Raw genomic sequence first — 18,515 nt, 5'->3', positions numbered from 1 at the left:
TTGCGCATCGAGTGACTATTACTACGTTACTTAGTAACTCGAACTGAATCTTGTCACAAATTTTCATCAAAATTCAACTCTCACGGTTTATGGACCTTCCTCGTCAGTCTATTTTGACTTTTTCAAAGCATTTGACAACATTGATCATACTATATTAATAGATAAACTTGATAAATTTGGATTATGTTCACAATATATAAAACTCTTTCGATCATGCCTTACGGATCGAGTGCAATATTAATGTACAAACAATTTAAGTCCGTAGAATATACAAGGTGTCCAATATACAATGCAACACAGAGTTTGAGATAGTAGAACTTTCGCACCTGAAGCGATACAGAAATAACGGTTATACTAAAACAAAGCTTTGTTCATGTATATATTTTTAGAGTAGGAAGCAACGATTGAAGTACACTAGGAACAACACAGTGTTGCCAGATGTATCCGAAGATGTAAATCAAATTTTTTACAAGTCACGTAAATTGACTCATAACTCATACGTATAGACGTTCTATCGTTAATTTTCAGTTTGGAAAGTTGGAGTAGCTTGTAAAATATGGAATGGAAAAAATACTTTTTCATTTCCACCGATAACTAACCGGATGAGGCCTCTGTAAGGGGGAACTAGAGAAATCGTAGTTTTCATAAATTAACACTGAATTGGCAACATTGCTGATGTCTCAGTGCATCAAAAGGTGTGTTAAAGATCTGCCTACATTATGCCATTCCTGAAAACAACGAAAAAAGAAACTTTGAAATTATCATGATAGAACTTTTACTTACATACACCCGGCAACACTGCTATTATCACAAAACGAGTTATCAACTATAGCAATCCTGGAAGTGCCCCTTGTTTTGATTCAATCATAGCACGTTTCATCATGTTTGCAGCAACTTTATGAAGAGTAGAAGTGTTAATGTTCTCAATGGCACTGTGAATGTTCGTTTCCAAATTTTGTATAGTTCGAGAATATTTTCTTGTATACCTCTTGTTTTAATTAGCTTCATAGAAACGAATAGTAGTGTTGCCGGGAGCATGTAAGTAAAATTTTTATCATGATAATTTCAAAGTTTCTTTTTTCGTTGTCTTCAGAAATCGCATAATGTAGATAGATCCTTAACACACCTTTTGATGCACTGAAACATCAGCAATGTTGCCAATTCAGAGTGTTAATTTATAAAAACTACGATTTTCCTAGTTCCCTCTTACAGAGGCCTCATCCGATTAGTTATCGGTGGAAATGAATTTTTTTTTTTCTATTTCATAGTTTACAGGGGCCGCGGTGGCTCAGTGGTAGAGCGTTCACCTCTGGTGCTTGGGGTCCCGGGTTCGATCCCAGCCCCCGCCAAGTAAACTTTGTGGTGGACAAACACCGTGTGCGTGGGTTTTCTCGGGGTTCTCCCGTTTCCTCCCACTTTCTTCATTCCACCATTTCATTCATTACTCACTCTCACCGTCTCCTTTAGCCTAACCGGCATAACCGTGGGACGTAAAACTCAAAAATTCCATTCCATTCCATTCCATTCATAGTTCACAAACTACTCCAACCTTACAAACTAAAAATTAACGACAGAACGTCTATACGCATGAGTTATGAGCCAATTTACATGTTTTGCAAAACAATTGATTTACATCTTCGGTTACATCTGGCAACACTGTATGGTTTCTAGTGTACTTCAATCGTTGCTTCCTACTTTAAAAATATATGCATGAACAAAGCTTCATTTTGGTATAACCATTATTTGTGTATCGCTTCAGGTTCGAAAGTTCTATCCCAAACTCCGGGTTGCATTGTATATTGGACACCCTATATATGTAATACCGGAGTACCTGAAGGATCCAACCTTGGACCTCTTCTTTTTATATTGTATATTACACGGTTAAATATGCCAACTGCCTAATGTACGCAGACGCCATTAAATTATTTATCGAAGTAAATAGCCATAGAGATAGCCTATGTCTACAAGACATTGATGAATTGTATAACTGGTCAGTAAGAAACAGATTTCAATTTAATGTTAAGGGGGCGTGGTGGTTCAGTGGTAGAGCGTTCACCTCCGGTGCTTGCGGTCCCTGGTTCGATCCCAGCTCGCGCCGTGTGGACTTTGTGGTGGACAAACACCGTGCTCGTGGGTTTTTCGGGGTTCTCCCGTTTCCTCCCACTTTTTTCATTCCACCATTTTCACTCATCTCTCATCATCACCGTTTCCTTTAGCCTAACCGGCATAACCGTGGGACGTAAAACAAAGATTTCATTTCATTTTTTTTTCAATTTAATGTTAAGAAGTGTAATTATATTGTATTTAGTAATATTAAGCATAGTTCGGAAGTTCAATATATAATTAATAAACAGTTAGTTTAGAGGGTAAAATATATTAACGACTTGGGTGTAATATTAGATTCAAAACTTACATTTAACAGTCACGTGGATTATATAGTAAAATGTACATACAAACAGTTATGTTTTATTATCAGAAATGCTGCTAATTTTAAAACTATTGATTCAAGTAAAGCTGTGTTTAATAGTCTAGTAAGAAGTAAGTTGGAATACGGATCCTTAATAGGGAAAATTTCTACGTTCTCCCACTCCAATAAAATAGAAGCAGTAGAGAAACGTTTTTTACGTAGAAATACCACATCTCAGCTATAAGACATAGAATATCATACCAACATTTGCTAAATGAATTTGATTATACTAAATTATCTAATAGACAAAAAATAAATGAACAATTTTTTTATACAAACTGGTTAAAGGTATATACGATAACAGTTCGTTTCTGGGATTATAAAAAATTAACGCAAAAATGGCTAATACTCGATAGAGGTACTTATTATTACATGATACACCTAGAACGGAGCATTACAGCAGTTCACCATTGGTTCGAATATGCAAAACATATAATAATATATCACAGAAATTGCCGTATTTAGAGTTTAGTATGTAATTTCGAACCTATTGTGAATTGTTGCGACAAAATGTTTTATGAATTTCTAAAAAGTATATTCACATGTTTATGTATAAGCGTATTAATTTCATGTATTTTTGCTACTGTAGCTATTTCAATTTTAAATAGTTTGTTAGAAAATTAATTGTATAATATTTATCTATATTCTTATTATTTTTTATATTTTTTATTTTTCTTTCAAACCTAATACAATAGTAAACATGTAAAAAAAATGTTCAGGTCTTCTGTAATTGGAGAATATATTCTCTGTTGAAGACAATAAATAAATATGTTGTGAAAATATATTGTTGTGGTGTTGATATGAGAATTTTATGTATTGCATGGTCAATCCTCCGGCAGCGTGCACTAAGGAGGAACAGAGGGCATTGATCCAATTTCTTTGGTTTGAATATGTGTCAAGATTGAAATTTACTGAAGACTTTCAACACAATACAAGGGCAGTACTTTAGCATAGAAGTGTGTACGAGTGACTTAGTACTCAATTTGCCTAATTCCGGTTCCGCCCAACAAATTTTCAGCTTAAGTCACTGATAAAAACATGTCCATCCTTTTCAGGCAAAGTAGAAATTCCCATTTGGTCTATTTCTCATTTCTCCTAACAATCTATTAAGAGAAAACTTCATATCAGAGAAGTTTTGACAGTGTTTCCAAGCAATCCACTAATTTCATACTATACGTTTGTCCATGATGTCGCGTGCATCATCTCAACATTAGATATTGGCCATGATCATGTTTGATAGAGATCACTTAGTTCTACTGTTGTTTAATAGATGTTATGTATAATTAAAGTTGTCTAAGTGAGCGTGTTATTGTAATATTGTTCTCGTTCAGGTGTAAATACTTGGAGACCAGTGTTATGTATGGGACTTTAAAGATCAAAGCACATTTCATTATCCACAACCTTCTGTTGCTGATAGATATTCTATATTCTGAACCAAGAATATTGATATAGTTCTTATGATAGCATTATATACTGAAACAACATAAAGACGATTAAGTATCTGGAATACACATGCATGAACCAACTCCTAGGAAGATTAAGAATAGACGCATGTTTAATAAAATGAAGACTGAAGCTAGTCAAAAACCAACAACGTCAATCCAAACGATATACAGGTAATATACTATGATATATTCTTGATAATTTTTATTACTACTATTTCTATAAGCATATTTTCTTTTCTTTTTTCTTTTTTCTTTTCTTTTCTTTTTTCATTTTTTTACTAAACGTTTATATTTAATGATTACATTACGCAGAGTTGTGCTTGAATATGTTGTATACTAGCAATATCTGCAACATATTTTATAATTATGATAAGAAAACATGTCTAAACATTGCAAATTTCAGCTACTTACCTCACAGAAATGAACATAGAATTGTCACAGAAATAGTAGTCGTGATTTGCAAGGTCGAAGCACATTTTATGAACAAAGCTTAAAGTTCACAAATTACAGATTATTAATGAATTACACAAATTACAGATGCGGAAAGTAAGAATATAGTATAAAATTGCTGCAGTACTTGGAAGTGCTGTCAGTACTTCTCAGTAAATGAAATTTTCCACTTCATAAGATCGTTTGGCGAAATGAAAATTAAGCCAAACGGGAATTCCTACTTTACCTTAAAATGGCGGATAAGATTTTTATCTGTGATTGACAGCTGATAAAGTGTTAGGTGGAATGGGAATCAGGCGAGATGGAACGAAACGTTACGAGTGGATAGAGACGTTAAAAAGTGGCCTAATAAAACATAACGCACGAAGAAAGGGCAGAACGTTCGTCAACACACTCCACTTACTCTACCGCTACAACAAATAAGGTGACAAATTTTTGAACAGAAAAGTCACAAAAGATGAAATGTAGATCTATCATTATGATCAACCGAGGATCACCGAGGATCAACAATAAGAAAGAAATTCAAGATTCAAACTTCCGTGGAAAAGATGTTGCTATCCGTATTAGGATTCAAATGGATCTATGCTTGAAGATTACCTGAAAAATTAGTTTGTCATTCATAATATATCAGGTTGGTTAGAATGAAGTATATTCTTTGACGTCTGCTGGGAAATTTACCTCATTAACATAATATACGGGTCGACTAAGGTCACGCATCTAATGTCGTAAACTCTACACGTCCAGCAAATAGGCTGGGATACCTAAAAAGTTGGGAAGCATACAGTTGTTGAACAGGGTTATACACACGATGATCACAAATTGTTTTTCTTTACGAAGTCAAACTGGGACATGCTGCTCAGAGAGATACCAAAAATTTTAACAGTACATTCGCTGTTGATCTGTCTTTCGTTCCGGCTACATAGCATTGAAAAATGAGCCCCATCGTCAACGTCCAACATCATGTTCGAATGATCTTCTCAGGAACATCATGAAAGTAGAATCTCGCAAAGTGTTCGTGCCATTGCAGACGAGTTAGGCATACACCACTACTGTCATTTGGCTGCTCCGTGCAATCAATTAATTAGGAGAGAAAGTTGGGCTCTGGGTGTCACATGAGTTGACACCGGAGAGTTCACACCACATGAGTATTTCGATACTTAGAACTTAACATCTACAATATAATAGATTGTGTTCAGTTCAATAATAGTGATTACATGGACCATGATGACAAAGGTTTAGTTAGGGGAAAATGTGCCATAAGTGTTAATTTATTAACGTTTCAACTTGTAGCATATTTTTTGAAACTCAAGCAAAATTGTATTAACTTTTCATTGTTGTTAATTATTAAGTAAACACCGTATTTCATTGAGTTAGAGAGATAAAATTATTATATAAATAAAGGTTACACACCTTCACATTTGTTACCCTCAGGAATAAATCCTTTCTTACAGTGGCAATCCGCTACGGAGGTTGAACCCGGTAGCGAAATATGGTTCAAATCGGGACAAGAAGTACACACAGTGACATCACCTGGGCGTTGTCCATCATGATATGTCCCGGCAGGACATGCTGAAATAGAAAAAAATGTAAGTTTAAAGAGCAGCCAAAACAAATATTTTAAGTCTTATTAGTATTTTCATATTTACAATCAAAAACACATGCAAGATGTTTATGATTATATGTAATACATTGATTGTGGAAATCTTATTTTTAGAGGATTTTCCCCCCGTTGTAACTAAGAAACAGTGTCGAATAATTATACTATGAAATGAAATATTTCACTTTTACGTCCCATGGTTAAGAAGGATAGACTAAAGGAGACGGTGATGATGAAAAATGAATACAATGATGGAATGAATAAAATGGAAGGAAACGGGAGAACCCCGAGAAAACCCACGCACACAGTGTTTGTCCACCACAAAGTTCACTTGGTGCGAGCTGGGATCGAAACAAGGACCCCATGCACCAGAGGTCAACGCTCTACCAGTGAGCCACCGAAGTTCCTAACAGTGTAAATGAAAAATGTGGAGAAAAGTTTTGAAATACGAATATTTTCCAAATAAAACAGCAAATGTAGTCCTATTTAAAATTTACTTCGAAAAATTGACTGAAATTTCCCTCCTTTTGGAAACATGTCTCTTAGTTGTAGTTTCGAAGTCAACATAAACTACAATTAATGTCACTGAAAAATGTCTCTGATAATTTCAATTAGTCATGGTTATGGTTAGGATATTTAGATTTCCATATTCGCCCCTCTCGTTTTTTTTTGTTTTTTTTTTTTTTTGTTTGTTTTTTGTTTTTGTTTTTTCTAAGCAACCACAAGTTCCGAAAGTACCAAATATATCAAATACTGCTTTCAGTTGGAATAGAGATAACTTTTAATCTATTCCCAATCTCCTTCCTCTCTTTTACTGCGACGTTTCAAAATTTTATTCCAAATTTCCCAGTCAGCGTGGACTGAGTGTACTGTTTCTTGTGAGAGAATGTTGAAAAACAAGCAATATGTGCTTTCTCTGGATACAATAAAAATAGATGCTACTTCCAAACACACCAACTTCTTCAGCCACAGAAGATTAATGATTTTTGCACACAAATCTTTTGTATCTACAGTGACAAATATATATGACGGCTGCCATTAACTTGGATCAACAATTCTCAGAAAAGAAACAGTACACTTGTAGTTCCAGAATGTGAGGCTCCAGTTAAATTTACCAAAAAAAATCTAGAGGTTTGTCTTCAGGAGAATTCGACTGTTGTCGTTTGAACACGTACAGAATTGCAGTAATATTAGCACCAGTTAATGGCAACCGACTCCGATTATTTAAAGGAATGTCACGTGATCTAATCACTTCGTATGACGTCATAGGGATCAATGCCTCTTCATTTTAGCTGGGATACCTTGGCCGACCCCATAATCTTTTGAATAGTGTATAGGACCACCCCGTTTAAATTTTGGAAATTCCCAATTTTGAACATTTGGTATGGCAGTATAGGACCGACGTATGTACGTGTGTAAGGTGGTTGGTCTATCTCGCTCCCTTTTATGGGTAAATATTGTCAAAAATGTAAATTTCGGAGATATTTTATCTATTTTATTCCCTTTAATGAGACTGTTTCACCTTTTACCGTTCTATGATTATATGGTTAATCATGGGGTTCATTCCCTTTCATAAGACATACTTCTCAAATTTTGGGAGGAGTTGTAGGACCACCCCTTAAATTTGGGAATTATTAAAAAATATAAATTGATAAATATTCTTTAGGATTTGAATATATAACTTGTAAATTTGGATGGTCCTGATAATCTCCTATGGATGAAAAAAGTCATCTTTTTTGGCTAGCCTTTAAACACGTTATGTGGTTACCTGATTGAGTACAGGGGTTTATTCTCTTCCATAGGACAGAGTTAAATTCATGTTCCTTTATCAAAATTTGGGAGGGGTGTGTTGGCCTACCCTTAAATTTAGTAATTATCAAAAAGTAATATTTGATAAATGTTCTCTAGGACTCGAAAATGCACTGTAAATTTGGGGTCGTTTACCTTGCATTCTCCTATGATTAAAAAAATTCCAAGAGCTATACGTAAATAACACTTTATATTTTGAGAGAAATTTGAATTAGCACGAGGCAGGATTTTGAATATAGAGCCCCAAAGTTGACTAAGGTGAGATTTTATAGTGAGATATGATCATATGGATAAGTACATTGGTGCCTTCTCTTGAATAGAACATGAATACCTTGAGACACTTTTCAAATTTCAGTAGGGGTACATTTGTATTACCCTTAATTTTAGGAATTGTCAAGAATAAAAATTGGTAGTTGTTCTCTAGGACTTGGGTATATACTTTTGTAAGTTTGGATCGATCATGTTAATTCCTTGCATGGGTAAAACATTGTCAAAATATAACTTTTGAGGATTTTGACCACATCTAAGACGAGAAATTATATTATATAATTATGTGGATGAGCACAAGACGTAGTCTAAGATCATTGGTGGAAGGTTATAGTTGGTGAAATCTGATTGGTTGACCCCTACCTCTAACTCTAGATTTTGGACTTGGAACCTGATAGATAATTGTTGTAGCTTATTGATATACATTATCAATTTCAGACTTCGAATCTTAAGATTATAGTCATGACTCATATTCTAAGGTCATTGGTGTAAAAATTTAGAACTAGAACCTGATAGATAATTATTAAAACCGATTGACACGAAACAGTAACAACACACTTTGAGCTTTAGTTGCAACTCATAGTCTAAGGTCATTGGTGAAGAGTTATTCTTGGTGCAATCTGATTGGCTGATTACTTTCAGATTTTTGTATAGAATTTTTTCAAAAGTTTTGTGTAAATTTTTCGTTTGAAATTGTTTCAATCAAAGTTTTAGTTTGTAAAATTTTGAATTCAGTATTGTCGTTACGACTCATAGTCTAAAAGTTTCCTGAAGGTACCCATATCTTATGAAAAGAAATGAATCCCAATGAGCCACGATATAACCATATAAGGTAATAAAGCCTCGTCAAAGAGAATAAAACAGGTCAAAAACATCCTATCTTTATATTTGTGACAATTTTTTACATAAAAGGGAACTCATGGACCAATCAAACTTACAGTTACATATCCCGGTCCTATTCTCCCGTACCAAACGTTTAAATTTGACAATTTCCAAAATTTTCGGGCGGTCCTATGCACCCCTTCCAAAATTTAGGGGATGGGCCAAGGTATCCCTGCCAAAATGAAGACTGCATTGACCCCTGTGACGTGATATCATGTAATCGGTTCACATGATGTCCCTCAGCCCAGTGGCGGCGTAAGGCAAACTGGGGCCCGGGGCCAGTGAAGTAGATCGGGGCCCCTTTTCGAACAATCGTGATTTATACACTTCTATTTTTGACAAATTTGCATAATCATTTTTTCTGTTTACTCCTCCCCCTTACCCGTTAGTGTGTGTGTTTAGATCATTTTAATCTTATATATATATATATATATTAAACAAATGGGGGGACATTCAGCATCCCTGTCTATTTGTTAATACTTAGAACCGCCTTCAGGCTGGTATCTAAAAATAAAACTGGACCAAGACTATCATTGCATAGTGTTTTCTTTTTTATTCATTTTTAAACAAAGGACACGATAGAAAAAGGATTAGGGATACAAGTGTAACGGAAACTACAACCCAGGACAAAAATAACATAATATTAAGAACAAACAAAACTTAACAATCAAGAATCCGGAATTTGTCCTACACCTATACTATCCTAGTATCAACGCGTACTGTAATTAGATGGAATACTGGAAGTAATGCTCCTAATAATACATTTAGAGACAAATTTACCTACAAAATGTAACAATGAACTGATATTGAAAAAAAAATGCAAATAATAATATAACCGATGCCGATGCGATTTCTAAATGTAAGCTCTATGTTTTCTAGAATTCTTTGTTCGGTTCTCTCCTTTGGTGTTTCTCCTGTGCAATTGCTCACATGAGTCAGTTTATTCATAGTTTCTCCTGTCTGAATTTGCACTACGTGGATTTCATTTGATTAGATTTTTCTTCTACAATTAGCCCCATTCACTTTAACATTAGGTTCCTCCAGTGATCATACACATTACTTAAACACTTTTTTTTTTAAACAAACTATCAGTAAATAATAGCTAGAATAGATTTCTCTCCTGTGTGTATTTTTCATTTATCTTTCACTAGGTTTCTCTCCAGTGATAATGTACTATCTATTTAGTCCCACTACTTTTGCCGAAGTATCAATGAATAGTTAAGCACTAGAATATTTCTCTCCTGCTTGTCCATTTTACTATTGTTTCCAGATTTCGCACTTGTTTTATGATTATATTATTTTGTATTTAATATTTCAGTCATGTTTATATTCTGTCACTTATGATTATTTCCATTACCTCTTACTAACATAGTATTAGAATATATTATAACAAAAAATCCTGAATATATTGAATAATTGGGAATATATTGTAGATTAAATATGTAAGCACAGAATTCTACTACGGGTTATACCATCCTACTTTTCATTACCAGCTATCACCAGTCAATTGACAGATCTTAACGGCTTTTTATTATATTACTCTTTTGGTACGTTTGTATCTTTATTGCCTTCACTTCAAACATGAAACTACTTTCGACAGTAGTTCCACTACCATATTAGCCTGTGTTCCACCAACATTCAGGATGATATCTTCCTTGCTTTAGCAGCAGCGAAAGTCTCAACTATATTATCAAAATCCAAAGTGGATGCTATTTCATTTTCGATAGAAAGAATGTCCAGATTCGTGAATCTTTCTTGACTCATTGTGGAACGCAAGTATGATTTTATCAATTTCATTTTGCTGAAAGACCTTTCACACGATGCGACAGATACGTGCAGTGTTATCAAAATCTGAAGAGCGGTTGGCAAGCATTAGTAAACTTCAAGCCTCATTGAAGATACATATTTCAGGATGCCTTGTGGGGAAAAGTCAAGCTGTTCTTTAGCTTTCTGAGCACACCTTAGTGAACGGATTATATCCTTACAATCCTGAAATAATTCTAAGCCATCTAGGTCATTCGGGTAGAACAAAGCCAAATCAGAGCAACATGCTTTTAGTCTTTCCTCGCTCTCATCTAGCTGCTGCACAAAGTTGGCCATGCAACACAGGAATCCAAATCTGTCGTTCAGGTCATGCATCTGAGTAAAATGATCATACATTTGTTGTCTCATTTCATCTAGAATTTCATTAATAGAGCGCTTCACTTTGGCCTGTGCAGTCAAAGGTTCATTCTTTGCTTCTCCAGGCATGCATCTCTTTCTCCTGTGTGTATCTACAATTATGTTCCATGCCCTGTAACTTCCTTCAGCTACAGATATGATTTCCTTACCCAGCTCAAGTCTCCAGGTATCAATAGTGTCAACCAGGCTCTGTAACTGAACAAGAGTTTGATTGAAACTCACATCCTGAGATTGAAGGAATTTTTGGATCTGATCAATATATGAGATGTGCAGACCAGAAATGTAGTAAAGCGATGAAGTTAAATGACTGGATGCTTGCAAAAAAAATACCAGCATCTCCTCTAGTATCAAGTGTTTCAGTCGAAGTGTCACGCAGATCTTCCAACAGATCAATTGCTTCACACAATTGACTAGAAAGTGTCTTCAAAGCTTCTGCTTTTGAACTCCATCTAGTGTCAGTTTTACGTTTCAGACCAATCTTTACGTGATTTTGCAGCACATTCCATCAGTGAGTAGATCTAAAGAAGAATATCAAAAACGTTCCATTGCTCCAAACAAAGTGACCGCCAAAACGTTAACGTGCGCAGCATGTAAGCCACAAGGTTCAATGAATTATTGTTACAAGGAACGAAAATGGCCACAGGACTTATATTCCGTATCAAAGTTTGAACTCCAGAATATTGCCCGGTCATTGTAGGCTGATTTTATCACAAGATTGGCCTCTGCAATCTTAATATCAAGCCTATCACGTTGTAGTTACTTCAGTATTTCAGCAGAAATACTCTCAGCAGTCTTTCCTTTGACAGAAATAAAATCAATAAATGCTTCCCGAACTTGAACAGAATCACGTTATATGTCAACAAATCGAATGATTTGTGAGAACTATTCCATATGAGAATAATCAGGAGTTGAATTAAATATAATGTTGAAGTATTTTGAATATTTGAACACTTGTTTTCTTATTGAACATTTTCTTCATTCTAAATTTGTGAGCTGAAATGTAAATTCATACAAAAAAAAAAAAAAAGTTCAGAAATGGGGAAACCAGCTGAGCTGCTCGCTGAAAATTAGACTTGTAAAGGACAAAAGAAAAAGACAGAAGGAAAAGAAGTGAATCTGCGTCTATAGCGTCTGAACCTAAGAGCTTTCAGTTAGCAACAGAAAGCTAGAACCCTAATAAAGCATTACGTTAATCCCCTCTTTCTACCCTTCTCTTGAACTGATATATGAATAAATAAATAAACAGTGATATTTTAGGAAGCAGGCTAGCAGATGGGGTCCCATTACTTGCATCATAAGACCTCAGAATGTAAACAACACAATATACTTTGACTTTCTTTTATTATATTTTAAACCACACAGGTTTTTCCTTTAAATTTCTCTGAGATTATTGAACTTTTATTTTATTCGTATTTTAATCCACATATATATTTCCTTTAAATTTCTTTGGGGCCCCAAGAGAGTGAAACTTTTATTTTTCACCTACATTCAACTTTTTTCTTTGATTTTCTTGGGAGTCCCAAGAAAGTGAAACGTTTACTTTATTTTTCATCTATATTCAAAGCTTTTTCCTCTAAATTTCTTTGAGAGCCTCCAAGATAATGAAACTTTTATTTTATTTATTTTTAATCTACATTCAGTTTTTTTTTCTTTAAATTTCTTTCGGGTCTCCAAGAGAGTGAGGCCCGAGCTTATAGCTTGTATATCTTATACGGAAATCCAGCACTGATTAGCTTTATTACACAGATATTTCTGTTGTTCCATCCGTCATTTGGCGTAATATTGATTGACAATTGCGTTTTCTTTTAGGGAAGGTGTGGATTATAAACCTTGACAGCCCTTGTACGGCTCATGCTAACAAAGTTCCTTAGTAATTATTTTCTACCTACCATCGGGGGCCCCCAGAAAGTGGGGCCCGGGGCGAGGGCACCGCTCGCCCCGCCCTTACGCCGCCACTGCCTCAACCAATAAGATTCAAGTGCTATCAACTGACGTCAATACTTGTTGCCATCGAAATTGAATATGAAGTTTGCATCACTGGTCGCTGTGGATATGAAAAGAAGCTTTCTCATCTATGACCGTCTCCTTTAGCGTAGCCGGCATAACCGTGGGACGTAAAACTTAAAGATTTCACTTCATTTCTTTCTCGTCTATGAATACGTTTTATCTCCAAATAGAAACACACTAACAGTTAACCACTTATATATATTTAATGTTGATAAGTACATATAGAGATGCACATAGTTTAAGAATATTATTTTCAAGTAGATTGGTGTTGGTCAATTTATAACGAACCGCGAGCAGGGACAAGATAAATTCTGGCAAACAAAACAAAACAAAAAAAGATTACACATTAGAAGTGTGAATCTTGTCCGGTAGTTGTCTATCACTGAAAGACGTTTGCTGTTATCTAATGTCGAGATGTGTAACTCATACTATCTTTGCTGAAAATGAAATTCAAAAATTAGCTATCGTTCAAGAGTTATCGTGTGCACTAACTGACAAACGTAAGTCACCGTTACCCATTCAGATGTTAACAGATTGACGAACTCGGCCGAAATAAATAATTGCTCTAGCTATACATTGTCAAAAAAATTCAATTTTTTTCGATCAAGAGTTGTCGTGAGGAGTAACGTGCGTTCGGAAGAACGGACATACTAATATTACAATGTAAGTTCCATTTGTGTGAACCTAATAAGACCATATTTGGGGGCCATCCACTGAGGCGACAGTTCACTGAATGTGTGTTAGTCATGCATTTTATTTATATCAGACTCCAGGCCCCAACGAGACTTGGACTCACTTTAAGGGGCAATACAATTACATTGCTTATACATATTGAAATACAAAATTAAATTGCTGATACATAATATACATAAACAAGAATAAAAGTAAGGCAATATCTGTTGAGTTCATCCTTCCATTTACTTGCTACTTTTTTAATGCTGTTCCTTATATAATTACACTTCATATTCTTAGTTTCTGCCATAATAGCTCTCTTATCCGTTTTTTGAATAAAAATTTTGATTTCAACTGTTTGTATTCCGTTGGAATTTCATTGAAGGATTTTATGAGATAGTTCTTAACCCCTCCCGTTTCGTATGTTTTTGAAGAATAAGATTCCGCATGTATTTGTTCTTTATGTCTTGTCTCATAATTATGAGTGACTATTTCTATTTACTATTATATTATGATGTATATTATTATTCATAACATTTAAACATATAATACATAACTGATTCTTTAGCTAAATAATCTATTGGTAATACTTTAGACGTGCTTAGGGTATTTACATTTGGGTTTAAGCGTGGCAAGTTGTAGAGGGTACGTAATGCCCTATTCTGCAAAATTTGTAGTGGATGCAATGCACTTTTGTTCGAACGTCCTCATAATATGTTCATGTAAGTTAGATGAGAGTGTACATAAGCATAGTAGATATTTTTTTTAAGATTCGGCGATAATATATTTCTAAATCTATTAAGTACCCCTATTATTGGTAAGATTATTTTACATAAAAATTTTATGTGTGGTCCCTATTCAAGATGCTGATTAATTATTATTCCTAGATATGTAGTTTCAGTGACTCTTCTTATTTGTTGACCTTGCAAATAAATATTTATGTTATGGTCTACACGTATATCTGTTTTCTTGTGGAAACTTATATATACAGTTTTTTCTACATTTAGTGAAAGTTTATTGCAATTCAACCAATCCTGCAGTTGTTTTAGATCCTGCTGTATTATATTATCTATTGTATTTTTATTTTCCGCTGTGTATGATACATACACATTCTCAGCGAATAATACTAACGTACCATTTAGTTTGATATTTGCTATATCATTTATATATATTAAAAATAGGAGAGGCCCCAAACAGAAACCGTATGGTACCCCACATGTAATTGTCTGTTCTGCACTTATGAAACTGTTTACCTCAACATATTGCTTTCGTCCATTTAAATAACTTTTAAACCATTGCAATGCAAGTCCTCTAATTTCTAAATTACTAAGTTTGTTAAGCAGAATGTCATGGTCAACTGTATCAAAGGCTTTGCGAAGGTCAATAAACAATCCTGCTGATGCCTGTCCTTTATCTAAAGCCTCTTCTATCTTAACCCTAATGTCTAGAACTGCTGATTGTGTTGAGGAAGCTTCCCTAAACCCATACTGGTGTTCGTAAAAGAAATTGACAGATTTTAAGTAATTTTCCTAATCTAAATTTTACGCTTTTTTCAATTATTTTTGAGAGCACAGGCAAAATTGATATATGTCCAGGCCAATTACGACATGAAAAACGAGCATTTGAAGGTAAATATGTGAAATGTGCAATTAAAAAAATGTCCCCGGTACCATTGTCCTTCGCTCGCTTACGAAAAGCTTAAAAGTCTATAGATTCAGGTATATTATGATGGCCAGCTACATTTTTCCTATTACGCATTGAGTTGCAAAAAGAACAACCATGCACTCCTTTATTTTCATTCGCGGACCGTTATTTGGCCATCACTGAATTAGATAAAAAAGTAGTTGTTAAAGCAGTTTAGGGAAATAGCAACTTTTTTACCCTTTTTTCGCCTTACTTAACACTTTTCTTTTCTATGAAACTCGTCTCTAAAATTCCTAACCTTGGTCAGAACTTAAAATTTTGGATGTCTGATACTTATACAGCGATGTAAACCGCTAAGAAACAGAATGTGCACTTCCACAGTACCAGTTTACACCAAACTGTTACGCAAGCAATTGCACAAGCACAAAGCAAAAATAGGAATACAAATCATATGTTCATTTGTCAATAACTTAGGAACAATTCGATCAATATTAATTATTTTATTTGGTGCAGAAAGAAAAGAAAATATAATTCTTTGTACAGTACAAAGAACTGTATTCAAATTTGTCTATTCGTTTGTAAGTTATTGTCAAAAGATCGTATAGGGATACTTATTTTTATGGTTGGTTATATATGTGCTTTTCAATAGAAAGGTCTAATGTCTGTCATCAAATACTTTTAATGATCCAGAAATTTCTTTAGTCACTTCATTAAACATTTTGGCGTAAACAGATTTTATATACGAGATTTCGTTCTTTCTTCCCAAAATAAGAGGCTCTTAAAACAAATACTTTGAAATTAGAGTTTTTATTTATTTTATTTTATTTTTTATTATTCTTTTTCTTTCAATAATATGCTCAGACTGGCAATTGCCCAATTATACTATTCTGATCTAAATAGCTTATATTGTAATCTTATAATTGATCTATAAAATACGAACACGAGAAAGATTAAACCAAATCTGAATCCAATTGTCATACACGATACGCTATTAAAGTTACACATTAACATACAGAAGTACACAGTATCTACCAAGAATGTTATAAATCCTTGGTATCTACAAAGTTACGAAACCTATTATACGAAGCAAACTCCATACAGAAAAGTCATTATGATATTTATTTTATGTGTATTGCAGGAAAGTAAAACATTTTGTGTCAATTCGTTACTAAATGAAGCACTTTGAAATTGCTTCCTTAGCAAACCGACACTCACTTTCATTGTTCAGTGTTCTTTTTAAAAGAGACTACAAAAAAAAAAAAAAAAAAAAAAAGTTTCTTGAAAGGATAGTACATTGAAATTGGCATTTACTTCGGATTGAGTCATAGTTTGAATACTTTCTGATAATTATGTTAAATAAAGAAAAATCTTTAATGTTTGAGATTGTATATTTTCAATTTTGCAATGGTAAGCCTATTTATTTTTCAATGTGATATGAAGTCAATTCATGTTCTAAAATCTTTTCCAAGTAATATAAATCAAACATTAATATCTAAAATTGAATTTCCTATTACAAGATATGTTCTATATCGATAGATGAATATCGAAAATAACCCCAAATATTTCGGTATTTTTAGTTGATCAGTGGTATAGTATTTAATGAATAAAAAACTAAGCTCAAATGCAAAAAGCAAAAATTTTGTTATTTATATACAAGTTACTTTTTCTCGACCAACTAAAGAACTTCACGAAAGCAGTTGTATTTCTCACAGACACTAATAGATATAATTTTAAAATACACACACATATAGACTGGATATTTATTGTCTTAGAAATTGGGTCTCAATAAGGACAGTCACTTGTGATTTTCTAAATATAAGAACAAAATTTGAATACTGATTTCAATTACTGTATGCATTTATTTCCAGTGTAGCACTTATTTCGCAAAGTTAAAGAAATTTATTTCACATAGTAATGGTGTAAAATGCTTTGGTATCAAGAATTTCAGCCAAAAGTTCGGTAATCATTGACAAATTCAATCAAATATTTTTGTTTATAAAATGTAGGGTGAAGTTGAAAGACCAGAGGAGTGGGATTACTCAATATTTGCTATCCACATACTATTATACACAATTTTCTGTTTTGTTTGACTGTGGTCAACAACTGAAATAGTGAGTAACAATATTCAACAGTTCACATTCAGAATGTATACAATAAATTACAGATTTATTATACTGAATATTTTCGGTTCACTACAGCTCACTTCTTCAAGATGAATTTTGCGGAATCTAGGAGGATGAGCGAAAGGAAATTAATGGAAAAACGTAGTACATAGGCGATTTGGATAACCATCCGCGTTTTCCTAAATAATTTATCAAAGTGCCCAGGAAAAATCAAAGGTTAAAAATTTGATTTTGTTGGAATAGTTCCATTTGGCTCAAGAGAACCTTAGACCAGAAATTGCATGCAAGAGTGGCATTGTCGTTGGTGTTACTCCTGGCGTCACAAACGGAGGACAGAGAAAATCTACTGTTTATCAGGCTTAGTAGATTTGAGGGGAAAATGAAGGAAAAGTTACTAGAATGTAACAGGAATATTGAGTTAAATTAATAGACTACCATTCTATATTGAAAGTAACTTGTTTCCCTAATTTAATTCAAAAGTCTACTAGGACACTTTTCGTATTTTAGCTCATACGTTCACTAAATCTCTATAAGTGAATAGAGATTCCTATACTTATGACTGCAAATTCTTCAACATTTTTCTTCCTCTACGTTGGGAAACTTCTACTGGCCTCACACCTTGATTTCAAGCGCTTGTCAAATTTTATTGACTGTATATTACTTGTCTGTATATTATTTGTCTCTGTTTAAATGATTATTGATTTGAGAATTTTTTGTTGATGAAGACAGATCTAGTAAACCTGATATGCTTCTTGAATCTATCATGTTTCCTTATATTCTTAATTAAATCAAATCAATAGAAAAAGTATAAATGTAAATCAATAACTATTTAATATTCATTTCTTAAAAGTTTTAATACTAAAGGAAAATAGACAATTTCTTATCCGAGCTATAAAATCCAATAAATGTTTTTCCTAGACCTGCAACCTGAGAACTTCTGGAATTCGCGAAACGAGCAGTTCTGGCTAGTA

At 33.8% G+C, this 18,515-nt stretch overlaps 1 protein-coding gene across 5 annotated transcripts in view; it reads right to left on the bottom strand.

Moving 5' to 3' along the window:
- The window catches only part of LOC145686217 (sushi, von Willebrand factor type A, EGF and pentraxin domain-containing protein 1-like), a 290,964-nt gene that overhangs the window by 184,463 nt on the left and 87,986 nt on the right, over positions 1-18,515 (bottom strand). For all 5 annotated transcript variants that reach the window (XM_081759278.1, XM_081759275.1, XM_081759276.1 and 2 more), the window contains exon 4: positions 5,773-5,931. In XM_081759278.1, the coding sequence (XP_081615404.1) occupies positions 5,773-5,931 (159 nt within the window). The remainder of the gene's footprint in view (positions 1-5,772; positions 5,932-18,515) is intronic.

Source organism: Thermobia domestica, chromosome 5 (assembly GCF_964235325.1).
Source record: "Thermobia domestica chromosome 5, izTheDome1.hap1.1, whole genome shotgun sequence".
Taxonomy (NCBI): Eukaryota; Metazoa; Arthropoda; class Insecta; order Zygentoma; family Lepismatidae; genus Thermobia; species Thermobia domestica.
The sequence above is the reverse complement of the archived record's forward strand: the minus strand, read 5'-3'. Positions and strand labels throughout refer to the sequence as shown.